The sequence below is a fragment of the Barbus barbus genome, assembly GCF_936440315.1.
Source record: "Barbus barbus genome assembly, chromosome: 14".
NCBI classification, from domain to species: domain Eukaryota; kingdom Metazoa; phylum Chordata; class Actinopteri; order Cypriniformes; family Cyprinidae; genus Barbus; species Barbus barbus.
In genome coordinates this window covers 14490919-14514335 of record NC_136742.1, presented here as the reverse complement: position 1 = coordinate 14514335, position 23417 = coordinate 14490919, and the positions used below count along the sequence as shown (strand labels likewise).

Genomic DNA, 23417 nt, shown 5'->3' with positions numbered 1-23417 from the left:
GGAGTGCTAAATGCAGAACAATACTCGGCAGAGAGGAAGAGGAAGTCCATGGTTTAAGTAGGGTGGGTAATTGTGTGATAATTCTCAGGTGTGAGCGTGATTAGTGGAATCAGCTGTGTGTGTCGTCAGTGCAATGGATGATGGGAAATGCAGTCCAGTGTGAGAGGCGACCTCTTGTGACAGTTGGAAGGAAGGCCACGAACCGGATTTGTGACAGCCTGTATACATGAGTGGGTGAGACAATTAAGTCTGATTGGAAGTGCGCTGGACATTTAAAAGTCAGTGGATAAGACACATGCCTTTGGTGTGAGAGACCCGGGTTCGAATCCACTGTGAGACACCAATGTGTCCCTGAGCAAGACACTTAACCCCTAGTTGCTCCAGAAGCGTGCGACCTCTGACATATATAGCAATTGTAAGTCGCTTTGGATAAAATCGTCAGCTAAATGAATAAATGTAAATGTATCAGCCAAACATTTTATAATTTTCAGCCTCTGTGGTCCTACTTTAGTGAGGACACTCGAGCATCTCTGGTCAGCTCTGAAATGAAGCGTATGTTTAGGCTTTCTTTGACAAAAACAAAAAATGTGTTCTCAGTTTAGCGTGTCAGGCATGTATTGTCTTGTCTTGTCATGTTACCTTGTATTGTTTATTACATTTGAGGTTGTGATGAACATACCGCATATCATTTACAGGCTACAAGTGAAGTGTCTGATGGTGAAGAGATTGCTGGAGGCTTTGATGATCAAAAGCAACATTATGTCATGATATTATAACAGATGAATGGGACTTTCCCAAAATGTTTCCCACACAGATGGTGTTGTTAGACAGATGATAAGGAAGAGCACTAAGAAGAAGCCAAGGTAGACAAATTGCATTGTTGTTATATTATAACCATCATGTTCTGTTTGGGTCTCAGATACCAAGTTCATTCTGCTAGATCCAAGCAGAATAGTCTCCACAAAAAATTACATTTTGTCATTATTTACTCAGTTTTACTTTTAATTCAGACAAAAAACAATATAAGTCAATCGGAACCAAGAATGTTTGGTTACTAACATTCTTCAAAATATCTTCTTTTGAGTTCAACAGAAGAAAGAAAATCATGCAGGTTTGGAACAACACAAGGTTGAGTAAATTACACAATTTTACATTTTTGGGTGAACTATACCTTTAAGTGTTACTACATGGTTTTTCATAATCTTATGAAAACTGATTATACACATCATTTCAATGCGATAGCAAGCTATAAACAAACTCATTTTGGGGTCTCAGATACTCCAGTTATAAAACTTAATATGAAAGATTGATGATTTAATAGTCTTTCATTTACAGACAGCTCTAGCTAATTATTTGCCGATTGTTTTGACATTTACATATTTTTGCAGAAATTTTTCTATTTAATAATGTTAAAATGATGCAACCGTGTATCACTGTGCAATGGCATTGCAGCTAATGTCAAATGTTGTCCTGTGTAATTGAACTGCCCCTCACCTTTTGCATCACAAATGAGAAAGTGATTAGGCACTCTGGTTAAATAAAGGCTATTTAAAAAAAAAAAGAAGACTAGAAGAGAATAAATGTCTGGCCTTAAGATGCGAGGCAGGAGAATGCACAAGTGGCGGAGCAGCAGATGGCTTGGAGGGGCTGGGACGGGGCTTTTAAATAGATCACTTGAATGGGCCCTGGCGAGTGGTGTGTTATACCTCTTAATGTGCATGTTATATTCTATTGTCCGCACCGTTGGGCTTTTGTGCGTAATTAAGAGGCATGTGGGATATGGGTTTGAAGGTACAGAGGATGGGGGTCTTCCTCAGCTAAACTGTTTCCCAGAACAGCTGAGCAGTGAGGGGATGCATGGCGCGCTGCCCCATCACAGCAAGCGCGGTAAATTTAGCAGACAACAGCACAAGACAACTCTGCAGGGAATGAAAGTGAAGAGGATGTTTTCTACATAGTGTACCGTTCCAAGACGGTGATCATTTGGAGACGTGACAGCATCTCTGTGTGCCTGCGTGGGACAACCTCTGAACGGTTACATAATTGGTGCACTGCAGGAAAAGAGAGATAGGTTGCATATATCTCTAGTTCAGTCTGCAATAACTCAAAGAGATGCAGAGAGACATGAAGAGTACGGCAGAGCAGGGGGAGACGAGAAGGTGAAAGGACAACTTTCAGTGGAGAAATTCACATATAAGGAGGGCATATTATGTTACACAGTTTTGCTATTAGAAATGTAAAACATAACAAAAATATTGATTAATTAGGGGCTGTTCACACAGAAAATTAAATGCAGTGAAGAACAGTAAAAAATGTGGAGTATGAGATATGCAACGGCAAAAAATAAATAAATAAAAGTAATATAATGGAAAGACAAGAACAGCAGATATTTTCACACTTGCTTGCGATTGGTTGCCCCACACTCGATGACTTCTGATTGGTCCACTGTTTTTAAACTGACATTGATTAGCACACAATTGAACTTTTAAGTTTTTTAATTGATAATAACAACACAATACCACAAGAAAACTTCTATTTTGATAATGTATTTTTGTAGACCAAACCCTGAAGTTAGCATTAACATGATTCCCTTGACAAAAACCTAATGGGATTTTCCATTGGCTTTTGGATTATTACAGAAAATCAGCTCTGTTACCAACGAAAGTTTAGGATTCTTACACATTTTATTCATTGTGATAATCTTCACAAATGAACACGTTTATGAATTGTAAATCTTAATACAACTACCAAAAGTAAAACGTTATTGGCTATAACATACTGTATAACTAGGCTATTAACGAGCTACACTACGTTTGTATGAATTCAATGTAACCATCATTAAGCCTCCAACATCTCATTTAGTCATTATATTTGCAATTATAATAATTAGAATATTTGACAACGGGCCGTTTATTTGTTAAAAAATACTGCACAGACCGCATTGCCACCTCGAGAGTACGTTATTTCGCAATAATTCAATGGCCCAAAATCATTTATACCATTTATTCATATTAGACTTATAAGTTCAGAAGTTTTGTAAGCATGTATAAAGTTTCTAGACCAATTTAGTTCATGTGGAATTTAGTATCAATAATTGTGTAAGATCTCTGTGTGTTTTCTTTTCCTACCCCATACTCAAACATTTATTTCAGAATGTCAGTTCCTTACATCTGTATACGAGATTTATCTTCCTCTTAAAATAAAACAACACAAAAGTAAAATAAAAACAAGCAACAGCAAAACATCTAGGCACAAATAACATTTTAAAATGCAGCACTCATACAACACACAATGGATGTGATTGAAAACTATTAAAAAGCAGTGTGTTCTGTGTGAATCTTTCTTTCTTTTTTTTGAAGTGTATATGCTTATTTTGGCCTGGCCTGAACAAACATAGTGAAGATCAATGAGGTCATGTTTACTCTCACCTGAGCCCAATGGAGTGACTGGTCAGAGGAGACAGATGAGCTATCTGCCAGCACACAGGAGAAGCGTCACATTGTGTAAATCTCACAGCCCTCTACCCTCAACCTCCAGGACACAGCTGGCCTGTGGCTCACATAAAAATGATTATGCACAATCCACAGGCTTTACCATAGCTCAAGGCGAAGAGCAGCTCAAAACAGCCTGTGGCTAGAAAGGGTGCAAACAGCATGACATGTTGCATTTGCTGTGAAACCTAAAGGGACTGCATTAATCACTTATTCATCACAACCATCATCACCGTCATTGTATCTAATGAGTGTCATAAGACATTATCATCCATTATTTTCCACTTTATGTCTACGAACAGCATCTGTGGCATGATGTTGATTACCAAAGAGGGTAATTTCAATTCATCCCTCAGCTGTAATAAAAGAAAAAACAAAGCACATATTTTGATAAAACACACACAAATTCTTAAAGGAATAGTTCAGTTAAAAATGAAACTTCTATTATCATTTACTCACACTCATGTTGTTCCAAACTTACATGACATTGTTTTTTCTGTGAAATACGAAAGAAGATATTTTGAAGTATGTTGGTAACCAAACAGTTTAGGGTCCCATTGACTTCCATTAAATGAACAAATATAATGCAATGCAATGAAAGTCAATGGGAACCGAAACTCTGGTTATCAACATACCTCAAAATATCTTTATTTTTTTTGTATTCTGCATAAAAAAAGGACGTTTTATCGGTTTGGAATGACATGTGGGAGAGTAAATGATGACAGAGTTTTAATTTTTGGGTCAAACTTTAAATGTGCATTTAGTCAACTAACCAAAAAAGAACTATGAATAGTGTATTTCTGTATTGGTAACTGAAAACTTTTGCATGATAATACATACACACCACTAGGTATCAGTATAACTGATGTATCATATACCAAAACATAATCAACTGAGTGCACCCTTCATTTAAAAACATGTTGGTTACTTGAAGTTACCTAAATTGTCTTTTGAGGTGAAACTAAATGTTTAGGTAGACAAACTACGCTATGCATTCATTTTTACGGACCTGGGAGAGAGTCAAACCTACTAGAAATTTTTAATAGCCCAAGAAAAAATACCCTACCTTCAGTTCAACAGATTGCTCGCATCTCTCCTTCAATGCAAATCTATGGGATTCTTTTATTGCTTCATCATCATCCTTCAAGCACAATCTAAAAAAAAATAAAATCACAAATAAGGTAGAGCATAACTCTCCTTAACAAGCTGCATGGAAACATAACTAACTTTAGTTTGGGCTGGTAACTATGAAACACAGTCCAGTGATACCTTGCGGTTATCTACAGGATGTTAAAATCACAATGTTGACCTTGCTCCAAGAGGACCGTGTGATTAATATACCAGCCCGACTGAAAACAGAGTAGGTCTGCAGTCAGACAAGAGTGGGAAGCAATTTGAACACAATGTTTTGATGAACTGAACACGATACAGTTGAAGTATAAGGGCACCCTGAGCCTGCATCTGTGGACAAATCAAATCAGATATGAGTGACAGGCTGCAGTACTGCAGAAGCAGACCATTATAGTGTCTTGTTACCCTTCAGTCTGATCAGCAGAGCGGGTTAAATGGGCTGCAGTTTCTCCATGCTCTCGAAAGCAAACACATCTTAAACCTCCAGGTAGCAGCATACGGCTCTGCCATGTATGAATATAGCCTTTCACACAGAGAGGCTGATGGTTGATTATGGTAAATGGTTCTACTGGATCACTTTGGAGGCTTTTGGTCTAATGAGCTATCTGTTGATGAGCTCTGTCAGGGTATATGAGCCACAGGCAAAGCCCATGGTATTCATCTGACCGCAGACTCATAAGAAATCTATATCATTAGCCATTACAGTACTCACAAATGAAAACTGGTTTCGTATGTTTCAGCTGCTGTGGTTCATGAATGCTCGGATCATAGTTGCACAAAGACATTAAGCTCGATTTTTGTAATGAAATTCAGGAAGCACTGATGAATCGAAATCTTAAACCACCTTGACCATGACTCCTGAATAAATCTGATTTGAGGCATTAGCAATTGTATCAGATGTGTAGCATGTGGGAAGTGAGTCTGTGTAGATGTGTAGCATGCTGTGGTTTGCTTAACTGGGGTTTGTGAGGGAACTGCTAGTGTTTTTTGAGTTAATGAAAAGCTAATAATAAATTAAGGTATAAAAATTCAACAATTTAATTGTTTGCCTGCATGTCATGTGACCATTACTCAAAGAACTGAAAACAGGAATTTGTTATTTAAATATTAACATAAAATCTCTGGGTACTTCAAATAACTAATTCAGGTCAAAGAGGTTCAGCTGGCAAAATTTTTTTTAGAATTTCAGCTGTAAGGTAATACTGTACATTATTTGTTAGACATGAAAAATATAAAAAGAAACAAGAAAGGAAATGTAGGGAAAACATATAAAGAAATGAACTCTGCATCCACAATTTAAATGATTAGTGCAACCAAAAATGTGATATTCTGTTGCCATTTACTCACTGTCATGTCGTTCCACATCTGTATGACTTTTCTTCTTTCTTCAGTGGAACATAAAAGGAGAATTCACAAAAGAAGACTGTGCTCTCATTCTTTTCCATTTAACTACAATGAACGGGTATGGGGGCTTTTAAACTGCAAAATGAATGCAAAAGCACCATAAAATCATCATTAAAACATCCTAAACAGATGTGAATTTATTTACATACACATTAAAATATTCTGCTTTCACTGTGTACTCTGAAATCTACATTTGATGATCTAATGAAAACAGTTAAAAAAAATGAAGGTCATAACATTGCTGTACAATACATTAATATTTATCATAATCCAACACAGGGAGATTTACTTTTTCATGGAATTAGGATATATAACAGTGCACATAATACGGTTACATGTGCATATATACAGACATATCATAAAATAGCTAAAAATAAAAAGTTAAAACACTAAAAGTGACATTTTCACAGCTTCCTACTATGTATGCGCAATGTTGTACAACAAATGTAAATGTACAACAAATTGCTATTACATTGTCCCACAATGCATTCAATATTATTAGCAAGCTAAGCAGACATCAATATCATCACCTTTCAGGAATTACCAACAGGTTCAAATCCTGCACAATTCTCTGAGATATCCAGGAAACTACTTCAGAGCTTCCTGTCTCTTGCACTTTTAGTGTAACACCAGCAAAGTGCTAAAATGGTTTTATGTTCTTCAATGTAAAGCTGCCAGCCACCTTCTCCCATTGTAGCTCATTCATCACCCAGATGCTGCAGTTTAACCAGTCATCTAATGCACTGTGAGGGAGAATGACCTTTCGTAAACGTGCATCATATTATCGGTGTCTCAAATGTGCCTTAAATTCTCCTCTCCTTGCTATAGGGAGTAATAGAAGTGGATAGGAGGATGAGAAGAAGTTCAGGGAACAGACGATAGGGTGCCGTCTAAAATACCTCCTCTTCTTCAGCTTCACATCCATAGTCTGTAAAGAGAAAGGTTTTAATGTCGTTTCTAGATACATGTTGTTAAAAGAGAACGCTAAAGATTAGATCAAATTATATTGGTAAACTGTTACTAGGACACTACTGTGATAAGCAACTATTTGTAGATGTATGACTTGCAGAGGAGCAGAGATAGGAGCAGTTTATCAAGATGATAAACACTTCAAATGCAGTCTGCCACAAATTCTAGAGAGTTACAGCCCACTTAGCATTACGCAGTTTGTCAAAATGAGGAGCCAGACCTTGGAACTAATCTAGGAAACTCTTGATCATTGAACCCTTGAGCCGTGACTTCATTATCCTTGTCAGTGACATGACTACAATCCGCTGTGACATACTGACCATTTCCACCTATCAGCTCCATGGCGCTAATGCAAGACTCCTCTGCCTCTTCCTCATTCTCCTCTTCCTCCTCAGCGGGTTCCTCATATGCCACAGGCCCACTTTCCAACACGGGGGGAGGGGTGGGGGCCGGAGGGGGCTCTGGGGCTGCAGGAGGCAACATCATAGTAATGCTGGGAGTGACCTGAAATAAATAATGTTCAGAACAATAAGAGACAACAGATTTGTATATAAACTAACAATGCTGTCCTCAAATTCTACTGTCAGATATAAATCGTTGTGCTTATGTGGGTGATTATAGTTCGAATCTGGTCTGCAATGTGTCTACATCCTATTCCCCCTCAATCTGCCTAATTATCTCCATATTGTTCAATACTGATCAAGAAGTGTAGTGGCTAAGTATGCATCTAATGAATTGAATTGTGGTACTCATGTGGAAAATGCAGGTTTGAATCTGGCTTGCAATAAATTCCAAGCCCATTTCCTGTTCTCCCCAATAATTTCCACAATAATGTTAAAAAACGTATTCTAAGTCAGCACCGTAGTGTAGTGGCTAGCATACGTGCATCTGACATGTTGAATCATGGTGTTCATGTGGGAAATTCAAGTTTGAATCTGACCTGCAACAAATCCTGATCCCTTTTTCACAAATATATTCTATAATAATGCTCAATACTGATTCTTACTCTGCCCCATAGTTTAGTGGCAAGCATTACTGCATCTGACATGTTAAATCATGGTGCTCATGTGGGAAATGCAGGTTTGACTCTGGCCTTCATCCTGCACTCATTCCCCTCCCTTTCTTTTCTCCATAATAATTTCCTGTCAATAAAATCTGAAAATCTGTCCAATAAAAAGAAAAAAAACTAAAAATAGTGATTCTACACAGTCGAGGAAAAACAGATCAAATCGAAAAGAAGGAGCCCAAGTGAATCAGGGCTACATTTCCCAGCAGGCATCTGTGTAAGGAAGTACAGCTCAGGGGAAGCAGAGGTCTCAATCAATTATCATGTTGTGAAAAACGGAGGAAGAGCATGAAAGTCTCAGTGGTAATTATAGCACAGACTTGCCGCTGTACCGTGAGGCCGCTCTTCAGGCAGTGCCAGTTAAGGGGAAACAGCAGCAGCGGGGTTCTTGTAATAGGGGCTGCCAAGCTTGGCAAAGGCCTAGAAGATGCCCTGTAACTCACCTGTGGGTTACACCCAGAGTGAGTAACCCGGGCTGGGATCACAGAGACAAGCAGAGGCCTAATGGCTAGAGAATCTGGGCTGGGGCATTAATGATCTCATTAGGAAGAAGAAAATGATAAAAGATAATATTCCAGTTCTTTTCTATTTAATGCATTCTACGACTTCTTGAGACATCTGAACTAAGACCTCTAATGCATGTTTCAAGCACTGCATGAATGCTCTGCTTGTTCTTGTTTTGTGGGAAAAAATGGCAAACAGCTAATGTTTCTTTGTTAAGAATGACTCTCCTCTGAATCTCTCTGAGAAAGGCACAATACATTATATAAAACTGATTTAGTTCAGAACATTGGCGGCAACCTGGATGAGACAGCGAGGAGCTTCATTGCGAGAGCAAACTTGACCCCTAGAATCATATTGTGCGTGATTTTCCCCCCACAATAGCTATTTTATTTGTATTTGTATTTCTATTTGTACATGCACTTCAGGCCACACTGCTGATTATTTAAGCTCGACTATTTTGAAGAGAGACACTAAGACCCAGCTACCACAGAGGCAATCCATCAAATTCTGTGGCTTGAACATTATCACAAATATTGACTTTCAATTAAATGTATATGACATATTTACCCTGTATTGTGAAATATGCTGGTTAGCTATTTACCGCCGTGACATTTAGCTATGAAGTATTTGATTATCATGATGGATTTACCACTGAAGTCAAGTAGAGTTAATCAAGTGAATTTGATTCGACCTCTACTAAGCTGATATTCATGAAATATTGTTCATTAGGTAAACAAGACAACAGACCACAAACAGCTCAGCACTGGGATGCCATTCAGTAATCACATTAGACCTTGGGTTATGAAATGAGGTGCATAGTTCAAAAACAGGAGAGAAAACTCTTGCCATATATTTTTAATGTCCAGGACTGTAATTCCAATCAAATTGGTTGCAACAAGATTAAACATGATTTGTTCTAACGTGTGTTTTGTGTGAATTATTGGCTGAAATCATCAAAATTTGAAATGTATTTTGCATATTGTTGGGCCTACTAACATTTGAAACATTTTTTAAAGCATAAGAATACATTTTAGTAATGTTGGATTACCACTTGATGTCCATTGTAAAATAAACTTAATAAAATATTAACATTAACAGTAATAATACAAGGCACTCGTTCAACCTACCGGTGTGGCTGCTGTCCTCTTCTTCTTGGGTGCAGATGATATTAAGGGGCGGAGTCTAAAGAAAGAAAAGCAGAAAGAATTCAATAATTATTTAGTGAATCTTCAGTGGCCTCAACCTTCTTCAGAGCAGCTTATACATTGACATAAGAGCTCAAGAGCTCATAACCGGCCTAATTTCCCTTCTAAAAATATGAAGCATACTTCCTGCCCCCTCTTTACTCCCACCCCACAGCAGATTACTGAGGCATATCTAAAGCAATAGATTCACACTGAGACCTGCACTACTGGGGCTAAAGAAGCCCTGTGGCACTGATGAAATGCTTAGCTTACACTTCCCGGCGACTGGATTTAAACACCAAACACCAGCACTATTTTGGGCTAATATTAAAGAGACCAGTATAAAACATTAATTAGTTTGATGGGGGAAGACGAGAGAGGAAGAAGGGAACTTTCTGAAATGAGAATGACCTTGATCTGGCTTCATGTTAGTCCAGTGAAAACCACAAAGACAGACTGCTATTTATGTCACAATTATGATTAGCTGGTTTAGAGCTTAAAGTGCTACAATGGCAGTGAAAGGTTTTGTCTATACACATTTTTATACATACAAGACAGAAGAAGAATATATAGATAAGTTATTTAAAGGGATAGTTAATCCGAAAATGAACATTCTGTCATTAATTACTCACCCTCATGTCCTTCCAAACCTGTTAGACCTTCGTTCATCCTCAGAACACAAATTAAGATATTTTTGATGAAATCAGAGAGCTTTCTGACCCTGCATTGACAGCAACACTAAAGTCATTATTTTGGTTTCTTTGGGCGCACAAAGTTTTCTCATAGCTTCATAAAATCAAGACTGAACCACTGATGTCACATGGGTTATTTTAACGATGTCCTTACTACCTTTCTGGGCCTTGGATGTGGTAGTTGCATTGTTGTCTATGGAGGGTCAGAAAGCTCTCAAATTTAATAAAAAATATCTTAATTTGTGAGGAAACAACATGAGTTATTAATGACTGATTTTTCATTTTGGGTGAACTATCCCTTGAAGCACAAAATAAATAGAGGAGTATATTCATGTATGGTAATAACAATAATTTAATTATATAATACTGTACATTTAATTTCTATAGAACCTTTCATAAATAAAAACTGCTGCACAGGCAAAAATAAATCAACAGCAAGAGGACATAATAACAATAATTATTATCATTCATATTTATTATTAATAATTAATAATAATAATAATTTAAATGTCAAATTAAAAAAGCTAACCTGAAAATATATGTTTTCACCAGATTTCTAAAAATCTGAATGCTTGGGAGCTTGTCTCATTTAAACTTGGAAAAGTTTACAGATTTCTGGGCATAATGGCTAAAAGCAGTTTTGCTAGATCTCATACAATACGGTTTACAATATAGCATTGACTGTCTATAGAAAGTTGCCTCTAAAAGTTTTAGGGCAATTTATAGTGAATACCATGCAAGCCAAAAATCCACAAATTTTGGAAAGCTGTGCCAAGGACAGACATGAATGGTGTAAATTGTCCATTCTGTTATGTCGCATGTACATTTATTGTGTTCTTGCAAAAGTATTGTTGAACACTGCATATGCAAAATCAGCTTCACATAGTCTCAATATTGTCAAAATACACAGAACAACCCACACAAATACACACTAACACAGGCATATAAACACAAAATAAAGTGCAGAAAAGCTGGGCAGCGACTGTGCCTCCCTGGTGAGATCTCCCCGAGGACTTAGTGAGAGCACTTTCTTGGCCGATAAGGGGAAGTGCTGCTAATTAATCTGCTTAAGAAAGAGAGGAGGACAGAAAGAGTGAGCGAGAGAGAAAGTACATGCTGAGAAAGGGGCTTCCTTTGTGGTAACTCATTAGGAGTGGCGGCCTACATTAGCCATCTGCAGCATGCTGGCCAGACAGAGCCCAGTCGAGTCTGTTCTGGCCAGATCTGCTCCATGCACCAGTGTCCTGGTCCTGGCACACATCCTCAACACAACTCCAGCATTAGGATTATCCAACACATTACTGGAAAACAAAATCACCCCAGAGCGGCCTCGCAGAGTGAATAGTCTTGGGAAGAGGCGCAGATCTACAACCCAAGTGTGACTAATACACTTACAAATCTTCAGCCATGGAAGTGAAATGGCCTCCAGTTAAATCTAGAGCACATATTGTGTATCGGATGCCTCTGCTTGCAGGGATTGGGAAACATAGATAATCTTACAATACTGAATGCACCAGCTCAGCTGAAGTGAGTGAGGATGCTGCTAAAAATGAACCAGACGGAAGACCTGAGCAGACGGTTCAGAAAGGTTGTTTTTCCTCCTTCAAGGGCAAATCAAGGGCCCAAAAAAATCATTTTCTTAATCAAAAGTTCTCATTTTCCAGTACAAAAAACTAAAACATCTCTCTCTCTCTCTCTCTCTCTCTATATATATATATATATATATATATAACAAGATTAATTTGAGAAGCAAATAAAATAATAAAACTTTTTTTCCAGAGGAAAAAAAAAACCTTTCTCTTGTTTTAAACATAAATTCACATGTTTTCATTTAAAGCTGAAGGGCCCTATTTTAATGATCGCACGGCGCAGGTGCACTTAGGTGCGCAGGTCCATATCCACTTTTGCTAGTTTAACGATGGGAAAAACAGTCGGCACGCCTGGCGCATGGTCCAAAAGGGTTGTCCCTGTTCTCTAAATGAGTAATGGGTGTGGTTTGGGCATAATGTGCAATAACTCCTCTCCCATTCCCTTTAAGAGCCAGTTGCGCTCGCGCCATGGCGGATTCACTATTTACATGGTGGAATTTGCAAGCGCAAAGACTGAACGCGTCTCAAGAGAGGAAACGGAGCTGCTCGTGCGCGAGCAAATAGGTAGCCTAATTCTGATACATGCAATGACTATCCATTATGACATGTAGGCATTTTTATATTTATGTAGCCTAAACAATAATTATCTTTTACACTGTAATCTTTTATTTTTTAATATTTGGCATGTTTGTGTGCTGCTGTGCATGCCTATATGTGAAATAAGCAGAGCGTACATGCGTTGTGGACCCGCCTATCCACCTTTTTCTTGCGGTAAAAATGGGCGTGGCCATTTGTAAATTCTATGGGTCTAGCTTCCGGTCTCATCCGCATCCAGTTATTTTCAGCTGTACAAAACAGTTCTTTTTGCTGCATGATATTGAAAATTGATGTCTCTTATTATATTATTTTAATGTATTATCTTAATTATGAACACAGTGGTTTGTAGTGCAAACAGTTTTACCGTTTACTGCATGTTGTTATTCTCCTCGTTGTTTCTGGCTAATGAACCGGAAGTCTCACCCATAGGCTTACTTCCACGTTGAAGAAAAAGGTGGATAGGTGCATATTACTAATGCGCTCTTTAAATAAGAAAAAAATATTACGCCATTTACTTTAAGACCAGGTTTTAGTTGGTCAATGGCGTAGTCTGTTTCAGTTGCCTCAAAATAGCAATACAATGCGCCTGAACACACCTCGTTTTCAGAACAGCACGCCCATGGGCGCAAAAATGGCCGCAAATGCATTTGCTATTTAAACAACGTGGTGCAGGACGTGAAAATGATAACTGCGTCGGGCTGAAACTAGCAAAAAACACTTGCGTCGCGCCTGACACCATATTGCGCCAGCTGTATGATAGGGCCCCAAATGTTAAAAAAAAAGCTGTTTATCACAGGGGTAAGGAAAATAAACCTAATTCAAGATATAAAAAAGTCTTAATTTCTTATATCATTTTGCTGTGTGGAGTCGACTGAGTTGTAAGTGGGTCCTCAAAACACTACCAGTAAAGAGCATCTGCTTTAAAAGTAATGTAATTACTGTTATTTACCTTGTTTTAAAGGTGCTAAGAGGGATGTTAGCCACTTCACTAACTTCTGCTACTGAATTAGACCGCCCTTCTCCACAAGTCCTGTCCTCCAAACACAATGTCAGCTAACCTGGCTGCTCAAAATTACTGACAGGTAGAGAACACATCAAAGTGCTCAGACTAAAATAGCCGCCTGTGGTCAGATTTAGTTTAGCAGTTTACATGGGCTGCCAAGGAGAATATCAGGCAGCCTTCAGTAATATCTGTCAGACAGTACTATGTGTCCATGTTGCATGTCCATACAGCAATATACACTTTCCTTCACTCCCCATAACAAAGTTGACAACTCAGTAAAATAATGACTCAATTAGGCCAAAATCTAAGACAGCACTAAATATTTTAAATGTATTTTATTCCATACTAAAAACATCTCTCTCATTATTTTGTCTGTACTATGAATTTTACTATAGTATTCAGTTAGTTTAGCAATGGGCCTTTTTCACAGACTCTGATGATGTGTTATGGTGTTATTAACATCATAAATCTATTTTTTATATATATATTTAATTTTTTAAAAATATTTTATTATGATATTTTAAGAATTTTTAAATGGTTATAATGGTGTTAAATGTACATTTTCATTTTCAAAATTAACATTTATAACACTATACTTTGTTTTATATTACTTTGGAATTAAATTACAGAAAACTAGTTAACACTGATACCTAAATGTTTCTATACAACAGCTGAGGGAGTGACAACAAATATGGCTTTTTTTCTCTCTTCTGATGAACAAAATCAGTCTCTAAATATTTCTACATATCTTGTCATAGTCATAGATACACTGTCATGGATTTATTCTTTTGCTATTAGAGCAAATGGGAAAATCTTGCTGTGCAAACAGTCATTATAAATCAGGATGTTGCCTAACATCACGTACTGAACAGACATGGTACGACAAACTTCCAATGATAAACATAATATTATTTGATATTTAATGCGCAGTTGTGTGACCAATATGATTTCACAGACAATGGTATAGAAAAAAAATCAGCAAAAATGGTCATTGTGGCATGCCCTGCACAAAATCAAGAGTTAAGGTGCTGTCACATTTGCATGTCATTTTAATAGGAATTCACGGGATTAGGAATTTTGCATTGATTAGTTGAATTTTCAAATTGTTAATTTACTTTTTTTTTACTAATACAAAGCTGCTTGGTTTGGAAGTAAGTGAAGTAAGCAGTGTTTAATGCATCAATACACTATTGACAATAGAACTACTCTGTCTACAAAATTTCACTGAAGTTTTGTTAATGTGATCATGCTATTAAATGGAAGAGATCAGAACACAGTGTTTTTGATAGAGACAGCCTATGAAGACAGCAGCTCATCAAGATTTGGACCAGAGCCATTAGCTCTCAATCTGATGCACATGTCAGACATTCTCGCTCGAACACAGACATACACCGGCTCCGGAGTACAGTGAACACTGACCCTCCCATGGCCGCCTCTATAAATCACTGATGCAATTTATGACAGACCGTCTGCTCTTCTCTAAACACATTACAATCAGCTGGCTCGGCTCACGGGCGGCACCGAGGCCCTTTAACCAGGCAGAATTAACAGCCTAAACTCCAGTGGCAGATGAGCCAAACACTGTAAACACATCCAATTATTCTTCAAGAGCTCTTTTATGCATTTAATAGCGGGCATCTGCAGCCCAGAGATGTCAGATCAGTGAGCGGCAGAGAAAGAGAGAGAGAGAAAATGCGAGAATGTAGACAGAGAACAGGACCGTTCAGATATGTGTATCTTGAGGACAAGCTCTAAATATGACTGTTGAACTCTGGTCTTCTCTGTCTCTGTTTCCACAGCACTGCCCCTTCATGCCCAGCAGGGGCTGACCACATCACAACCCAATCCTCCATAAGCCTCCTGGGTGCCACACTCACATATTACACACATGACTGAAAGTGACACTGAGCTGAACGGCCTCTGGCATGTGACCTGGACCACTGGGAACCGCGAGCGTCCTGCATGTGTTTGGAGGTTACAGGTCAAAATGTGGATCCCGTATAAGTACACATTCAGTATTGTGTGGGCATACTCTGAAAAGTGAAGGGTAAGTGACCGATGATGTGAGTAGGTGTGTGTTTGCTCTGTGAGCTAAGTGTGAATTACAGTGGCGTGAGATGCAGTGGCGTTTGCTAATGCACCTTGCTGGGCAACTGGCCTGCCAAAAACAGGGGTCACATTAAGGCCACAAACCAAATAAGTAAGACATGAGATTGTGAACAAGGTTGAAATGATGACTGAGATTGTGAACAAAATTGAAATGATGACTGTGATACTGTCAGAACTTCATCTGAGACTAAGATATCATAAAGGCGATTAATCAGTTTGCATGTGTAAACCAAAGCTTCCAATTTTGCCCTAAGACTAAATAAATATTTTATGATATCCGAAATGTCTTAAATCCCAATGATCTTTCAGCAGGACCTAAACAGCTGAATCTGAGTTAAATATGACAGAACACAAGGTTCGGTTTAATATACTAAGTAATGCATTTCATTAAATTGAGAAAAGTCTGTCAGCCAAGCAAAACCATAGTGGATAAACACTGCATTTTCTTCAGATATACTGTACACAGGAGGTCTGAGGTACTGTACATTCACAGATTGCAACATTAGGTAGCATCTGTGCATTGCTTCCCCCTCACAGGGTTTTCACAGGTGCCTGGCACCAGGCGAAAGTGTGAAGTCAAAATCGGTACATCTGCAGAACAGAACTGTGACATCTTAACTGAAAGTAAATCACTAGAAGCAGATGGATAATCTGCATTATTGAACAGAGTACTACATTTTGCTTGTCACTCTCGTGACCTCTCAGGAGGAGGTAAAAATGGGCCAATCCACAGGTCAGACAGGGTGCCCTCAGGGCTGAATGGGTGAAGCTGGTGAGGACCAGGCTTATACCAGGCTTCACACACCCCCTGGCAGCCCGCTCCCGCCCTGGGCCAGATGGTGAATGAGCTGGCTAATGGAGCGAATTCATGCAAGACAAATTTGCCCACTTAACAATCAATCCCAACACTGCTCTGTCATCAATAATTTCCTAGGATCTCCCAGGACTCTTTCAAAGGCAGAATGAAGCACTGATGGCCTACTTAAGCTAGAATCAATTTAATGCACAGCCTCTCATGGCTTTTTGCTTTAATAACATTGGATAAAAGCTTTGGTGCTTCTAGTCTAAATTTATACAGTTGTTTCCTCATCTTCCAGCTACATATATGTAATTCTAGCAGCAAAGTATGTATTTGAGTACCAAAGCTAATGGTCTATTCACATATGGGTTATATATAACACATTGAATGCTGTAGGGTGGAAATCAAACACTTCCACTATTACCGATGTGTTCTTATGGGCTTTGTAGCTAGGCAACACATTTAAATGGCTCTTAGTGTGATCTCATTTTTTTTAAAAAAGGGGAAAAAAACTGGCCCAGCCATTTCAGAGGGAGCACTTCTGCTCCACCGGGCCCATATGCCAGTCTGTCAATAATGCATGTCGATGAAATCTGACAGGGAGAAGTAATATTTCTGTTGAGCCAATATCACACGGCAGCTGGCTTTGTGTAAATAAATCTAAGAGGGGAGAGAAGTGTAATGGGTAGAGGCTCTCCACCAGCTTTGGGTGCCACTACGCAGCTGTAATCCCTGCTCTCCAGCTGGGTTTTAAGTTGTAGGGGCAGTTGGAGAGCAGATTGAGGGGCAGGTCTAAACATAAAATGCTAATATTCATAAATAATTAAAAATTAATTAGCTAAAATATAGATTACTCCATCCCTTTTGCACTTGTTCATGCTCAAAACAAATATAAACCAAGTCTTAAACCATTTCAAAAATAGCTTCAAGCAGAAACACGAGAAACATGTCAAAGAAAAGGTGAAAAGTTGAAGGACAGAAGAAATGTGAACAAAACCAAAACATCAGGCAATGGTGTTCAAAACAGTATCTAAACTACTTTACAGCGAGTCTTCAATGACCTATAATAGCCAAACCCACTATTACCTCTTTGGGAGTGAACCTCATTCCACCTCATAGTGGTTGCACAGCTAGAAAAAATATCAATAATAAGCATCACATATCACTGAACTCATTTAAAACAGTGGGGAAGCTTACACAGAGTCTGTCTGCATTGAGAACAGCAGCAACACATAGCAAAAAAGCTTCCCCACAAATACTTACGGAGCATCCTCTTCCTGAAGGACAAAGCCATTATGCATTCAGCTCCTTCTCTCAGATCTAGCATGATGGAGGAGATACAGAGGAAAGACATGCAATCTGACCCTGGAGGAGGCAACAAATAGGGCCCAGTGGTTTCTACAGCTCGTGGTGACAAGGCATCTTATCACACTTCCTGCAGGCCACTGAGGATGGCACCCAGGGGTCTGACTCGGGGACAAGGCTTCGAGAAAAATAAAGATCCATGAAGGAGAAGAAAGGTGTGATTATCCTACTTATATCTCACCTTCCAGCAATCCAGAGCAACAGAGGGGAGGTGGGATTTGTCCCTGATTTCATTGTTGTGACAAGTAGTGAGTGTACAGCTTGTATAACAGTGTACATTTCATGTCCCCTCAAAATAACTCAACTAACAGCTATTAATGTCTAAACCGCTGGCCACAAAAGTGAGCACACCCCTAAGTGAAAATGTCCAAATTGGGCCCAAAGTGTCAATATTTTGTGTGGCCACCATTATTTTCCAGCATTGCCTTAACCCTCTTGGGCATGGAGTTCACCAGAGCTTCACAGGTTGCCACTGGAGTCCTCTTTCACTCCTCCATGACGACATCACGGATCTTGCGCTCCTCCAACTTCCGTTTGAGGATGCCCCACAGATGCTCAATAGGGTTTAGGTCAGGAGACATGCTTGGCCAGTCCATCACCTTTACCCTCAGCTTCTTTAGTAAGGCAGTGGTCGTCTTGGAGGTGTGTTTGGGGTCGTTATCATGTTGGAATAAACCTGTGAAACCTGGCTAAAACCAGATGACTACATTGCTTTAAACGAGTCTACCCCCCAAGATTACAGTTACAAACATGAACCGGGTCAGGTTTCAAGTATAATTTGTTCGAAGTAATGGTGCTTCATATAACGTTATCCAAAGAAACAAGTGTTAATGATAAATCCCCTGCTATGTTTGTACTGGCTACTGTATACAGGCCACCAGGGCACCATACAGACTTTATTAAAAATTTGCTGATTTTCTATCTGAGGTAGTGCTGGCTGCAGATAAAGTCCTAATTGCTGGTGATTTTAATATCCATGTTGATAATGAAAGAGATTCGTTGGGATCAGCATTTATAGACATTCTAAACTCCATTGGTGTAAAACAACACGTTTCAGGACCTACTCATTGTCGAAATCATACTCTAGATTTAATACTGTCATATGGAATTGATGTCAGTGGCGTTGAAATATTGGAGCAGAGCAATGATATCTCAGCTCATTATCTAGTTTCGTGTATATTCCATATAGCTAAAGCTGTAAAGCCAACTCCTTGTTACAAATATGGTAGAACCATCACTTCTACCACAAAAGACTGCTTTATAAATAATATTCCTGACTTCTCAATTCCTCAGCATATCCAATAGCTCAGTACAACTTGATGATGTAACAGAAACTATTGACTCTCACTTTTCTAGCACTTTATATACGGTTGCTCCTTTACGATTAAGGAAGATTAAGGAAGAGTCCAACACCGTGGTATAATGAGCACACTCGAGCCCCTAAAGAGAGCAGCCCGGAAAATGGAGCACAGATGGAGGAAAACAAAATTAGAAGTATTTTGTATTGCTTGGCGGGAAAGTACCCTATCCCACAGAAAAGCATTAAAAACTGCTAGATCTGCTTACTTTACGTCTCTTTTAGAAGAAAACAAACACAACCCCAAGTATTTATTTAATACAGTGGCTAAATTAACAAAAAAATATAACATCAGCAGGTGCAGACATTACCCAGCAGCACAGTAGTAATGACTTTATGAACTACTTTACTTCCAAGATCGAAACTATTAGAGATACAATTGTAACCATGCAGCTGTCAGCCACAGTATCGCATCAGATGTAGAGAGGCCTATAGATCCCCTGAGGAACAATTCCACTCATTCTCTTCTATTGGAAATGAAGAATTGTATAAACTTGTTAAATCATCTAAACAAACAACCTGTATTTTAGACCCTGTTCCATCTAAGCTCCTAAAAGAGGTGCTTCCAGAAGTAATAGATCCTCTTCTGAATATTATTAACTCATCATTGTCATTAGGATATGTCCCAAAAACCTTCAAACTGGCTGTTATTAAGCCTCTCATTAAAAAAATTGACCCCAAAGAATTAATTAATTACAGACCGATCTCGAATTTCCCTTTTCTGTCAAAGATATTAGAAAAGGTAGTATCATCCCAACTATGTTCCTTCTTAGAGAAAAATGATATATGTGAGGATTTCCAGTCAGGTTTTAGACCATTTCATAGTACTGAGACTGCTCTCATTAGAGTTACAAACTACCTGCTTCTATCATCTGATCGTGCTTGTATCTCTCTATTAGTGCTACTGGATCTTAGTGCCGCGTTTGACACTATCGACCACAACACTCTTTTAAATAGACTAGAAAATTATGTTGGCATTAGAGGAAGTGCACTGGCATGGTTGAAATCGTACTTATCTGACCGCCATCAATTTGTGGCAGTAAATGAAGAGGCATCATACCAATCACAAGTGCAGTATGGAGTACCTCAAGCCTCAGTACTTGGCCCCTTACTTTTCACGCTTTACATGTTACCCTTGGGAGATATCATTAGGAAACATGGTGTTAGCTTTCACTGTTATGTTGATGATACCCAGCTCTATATTTCTTTGCGACCTGATGAAACTTAACAATTTGCGAAACTAACGGAATGTATAGTTGATATCAAAAACTGGCAATTTCTTACTGCTAAATTCTGAAAAAACAGAGGTGTTAATCATTGGACCAAAAACTTTGCATATAATAACCTAGATCACTGTCTAATACTTGATGGCTGCTCTGTAAACGCTTCGTCATCAGTTAGGAACCTAGGTGTACTTTTTGATAGCAATCTTTCCTTCGAAAAACGTGTTTCTAGCATTTGTAAAACTGCATTTTTCCATCTTAAAAATAAATCTAAATTATGACCTATGCTCTCAGTCAAATGCAGAAACATTAATTCATGCATTCATGACCTCGAGGCTAGATTATTGTAATGCTTTATTGGGTGGTTGCTCTGCACGTTTAATAAACAAACTCCAGCTGGTTCAAAATGCAGCACTTAGAGTTCTTACTAGAACCAGGAAGTATGACCATATTAGCCCGGTTCTGTCAACACTGCACTGGCTCCCTATTAAACATCGTATACATTTTAAAATCTTGCTAATTACCTATAAAGTAATGTTTTACTGAATGTTTTGGCACCTCAGTATTTGAGTGAGCTCTTATCGCATTATAGTCCTTCACGTCCACTGCGATCTCAAAACTCTGGCCATTTGATAATACCTAGAATATCAAAATCAACTGCGGGCGGGAGATCATTTTCCTGTTTAGCGCCCAAACTATGGAACAATCTACCTAACACTGTTCGGGAAGCAGACACACTCTGTCAGTTTAAATCTAGATTAAAGACCCATCTCTTTAACCTGGTTTACACATAATACACTATCGCATTTCTATAACTCAAATCTGTTAAAGGATTGTTAGGCTGCATTAATTAGGTCAACCGGAACCGGGAACACTTCCCAAAACACCTGATGCCATTCTTTTTAGAAGAATGGCATCTACGCTAATATTAATCTGTTTCTTTCTTATTCCGAGGTCACCGTAGCCACCAAGATCCAGACTGTATCCAGATCAGATGGTGGATCAGCACCCAGAGATGACCTCTACAGCCAGGACATCTAGATGAGCCCCAGAGACTGATCCCCAGTGAAGAACCTGTTTCCAAGACGGCCATCGGGACAAGACCACAGGAACCAGATGAGTCCTTTGCACAATCTGATTCTGCTTTAGCCAAGATTTAAACTGCTGATTTTGTCTGGCCAGAGGAGAATGACGCTATTTCGACAAACTATTTCCCCGTCTAAATACTGTAAAGCTGATATAAAGCCACCAAGCTTTATTTCAAGCCGATGTAAAGCTGCTTTGACACAATTTGCATTGTTAATAGCGCTATACAAATAATATTGACTTGACTTGGAATACTACCCTGCGGCTAAGTCTCTGCTTCAGTATGTCACAGTACATGTTGACATTCATGGTTCCCTCAATGAACTGTAGCTCCCAGTGCCCCCCAGGCCATGACAGTCCCACCACCATGCTTGACTGTAGGCAAGACACACTTGTCTTTGTACTCCTCACCTGGTTGCCACCACACACGCTTGACACCATCTGAACCAAATAAGTTTATCTTGGTCTCATCAGACCACAGGACATGGTTCCAATAATCCATGTCCTTAGTCTGCTTGTCTTCAGCAAACTGTTTGCGGGCTTTCTTGTGCATCATCTTTAAAGAAGCTTCCTTCTGGGACGACAGCCATGCAGACCAATTTGATGCAGTGTGTGGCGTATGGTTTGAGCACTGACAGGCTGACCCCCCACCCCTTTGACCTCTGCAGCAATGCTGGCAGCACTCATACATCTATTTCCCAAACACAACCTCTAGATATGACGCTGAGCACGTGCACTCAACTTCTTTGGTCGACCATGGCGAGGCCTGTTCTGAGTGGAACCTGTCCTATTAAACTGCTGTATGGTCTTCGCCACTGTGCTGCAGCTCAGTTTCAGGGTCTTGGCAATTCTTATAGCCTAGGCCATCTTTATGTAAAGCAACAATTCTTTTTTTCAGATCCTCAGAGAGTTATTTGCCATGAGGTGCCATGTTGAACTTCCAGTGACCAGTATGAGAGAGTGAGAGCAATTTAACACCAAATTTAACACACCTGCTCCCCATTCACACCTGAGACCTTGTAACACTAACGAGTCACATGACACCGGGGAGAGAAAATGGCTAATTGGGCTCAATTTGGACATTTTCACTTAGGGGTATACTCACTTTTGTGGCCAGCGGTTTAGACATTAATGGCTGTGTGTTGAGTTATTTTGAGGGGACAGCAAATTTACACTGTTATACAAGCTGTACACTCACTACTTTATATTGTAGCAAAGTGTCATTTCTTCAGTGTTGTCACATGAAAAGATATAATAAAATATTTACAAAAATGTGAGGGGTGTACTCACTTCTGTGAGATACTGTATATATATGGTATGTAATCAGAGTTGGGTAGATTACTTACGAATTGTAATCCGTTACTGATTCCAAATTACATGACAAAAATTATAGTAAGTAATGACTACTTTTAGATTACTTTTGAGTAGGTGTTTGTCGCATTTGAGTATCTTGTTTATTGCATCAATTTAAATAGGATAATCTTGCACCACATTGACATAAAAATACAAAAAATTAAGAAAATATAATCCATTCATTGTTATTAACAACATGAACTCCATTAGGGTTTCCCAAACTGAGGTTTGTGAAGGAACTGCAGGAGGTTAATGAGTTTAATGAAAAGCTAATAATTAATTAAATAATAAAAAACTTTTAATTAAAATAAGTCATTATAAAAATCAATCAAAATAAAACGCTTACTAAAAACATGAAATATTTCACTTGCTGCCTTGGTGAGTATAAGAGACTTCTGATGCTAAACTTTCGGACCATAGTGTGTACATTTTACAGACACCCCAAAATTACATATACAATGCATGCACACACAAATGTGCAATACACTAAAAGTA

General features: G+C 38.8%; 2 protein-coding genes across 2 annotated transcripts in view; one reads left to right on the top strand and one right to left on the bottom strand.

The window, feature by feature from the left end:
* The window catches only part of LOC306880185 (creatine kinase B-type-like), a 985569-nt gene that overhangs the window by 869607 nt on the left and 92545 nt on the right, over positions 1 to 23417 (top strand). The gene's annotated exons all lie outside the window — the stretch shown is intronic.
* Positions 6133 to 23417, bottom strand: part of LOC306880288 (transcription factor IIIB 90 kDa subunit-like) — a 67303-nt gene continuing 50018 nt past the window's right edge. Inside the window, exons 17-19 of the mRNA XM_079433733.1 lie at positions 9693 to 9747; positions 7316 to 7499; positions 6133 to 6954 (exon numbers count right to left, since the gene is read on the bottom strand). Coding sequence (XP_079289859.1) covers positions 6917 to 6954; positions 7316 to 7499; positions 9693 to 9747 — 277 coding nt within the window. The 3' untranslated portion in view covers positions 6133 to 6916. The remainder of the gene's footprint in view (positions 6955 to 7315; positions 7500 to 9692; positions 9748 to 23417) is intronic.